General features: G+C 63.2%; 1 protein-coding gene across 1 annotated transcript; it reads left to right on the top strand.

Annotated features, from left to right (window-relative positions):
* Positions 1 to 6: 6 nt before the first annotated feature.
* LOC108525198 (protein dispatched homolog 2-like) lies at positions 7 to 935 on the top strand (the record flags this gene model as incomplete). The annotated part of the gene is made up of 1 exon (XM_017866252.1): positions 7 to 935. A coding segment is annotated over exon 1 (870 nt), but the record flags the coding sequence as incomplete, so codon positions are not given.
* Between the last annotated feature and the right edge of the window lie 4 nt (positions 936 to 939).

The raw sequence follows: 939 nt of genomic DNA, 5'->3' as shown, positions 1-939 counted from the left end.
GCTTCGACGCAGAGTATCGCCAACTGTTCCTGTTCGAACAGCTGCCGCAGGGCGAGGGTGGCCACATGCCCGTGGTTTTGGTGTGGGGCGTCCTGCCTGTGGACACTGGCGACCCTCTGGACCCTCGTAGCAACAGCAGCCTGGTGAGGGACCCTGCCTTCTCGGCCAGTGGCCCTGAGGCCCAGCGCTGGCTGCTGGCTCTCTGCCACCGGGCCCGGAATCAGAGCTTCTTCGACACCCTGCAGGAAGGCTGGCCCACGCTGTGTTTCATGGAGAACCTCCAGCGCTGGATGGAGAGCCCCGGCTGCGCCCGCCTGGGACCTGACCTCTGCTGCGGCCACTCGGACTTCCCCTGGGCCCCCCAGTTTTTCCTGCACTGCCTGAAAATGATGGCTCTGGAGCAAGGCCCCGATGGCACCCAGGACCTGGGACTCCGCTTTGATGCCCATGGCAGCCTGGCCGCCCTGGTCCTGCAATTCCAGACCAACTTCCGGAATAGTCCGGACTACAACCAGACCCAACTCTTCTACAATGAGGTCAGCCACTGGCTGGCAGCGGAGCTGGGCATGGCACCTCCAGGCCTGCGCCGTGGTTGGTTCACTAGCCGTCTAGAGCTGTACAGCCTGCAGCACAGCCTGAGCACTGAACCTGCTGTGGTGCTGGGCCTGGCTTTGGCACTGGCCTTTGCCACACTGCTGCTGGGCACCTGGAATGTTCCCCTCAGCCTATTCTCCGTGGCAGCTGTGGCAGGCACCGTGCTGCTCACTGTAGGGCTCCTGGTTCTCCTCGAGTGGCAGCTCAACACTGCCGAGGCCCTGTTTCTCTCTGCCTCAGTGGGCCTCTCAGTGGACTTCACTGTCAACTACTGCATCTCCTATCACCTGTGCCCACACCCTGACCGCCTGAGCCGTGTGGCCTTCTCTCTGCGCCAGACCAGCT

This window comes from Rhinopithecus bieti, unplaced genomic scaffold (genome assembly GCF_001698545.2).
Source record: "Rhinopithecus bieti isolate Rb0 unplaced genomic scaffold, ASM169854v2 scaffold_17696, whole genome shotgun sequence".
Classification (NCBI taxonomy): domain Eukaryota; kingdom Metazoa; phylum Chordata; class Mammalia; order Primates; family Cercopithecidae; genus Rhinopithecus; species Rhinopithecus bieti.
The sequence above is the reverse complement of the archived record's forward strand: the minus strand, read 5'-3'. Positions and strand labels throughout refer to the sequence as shown.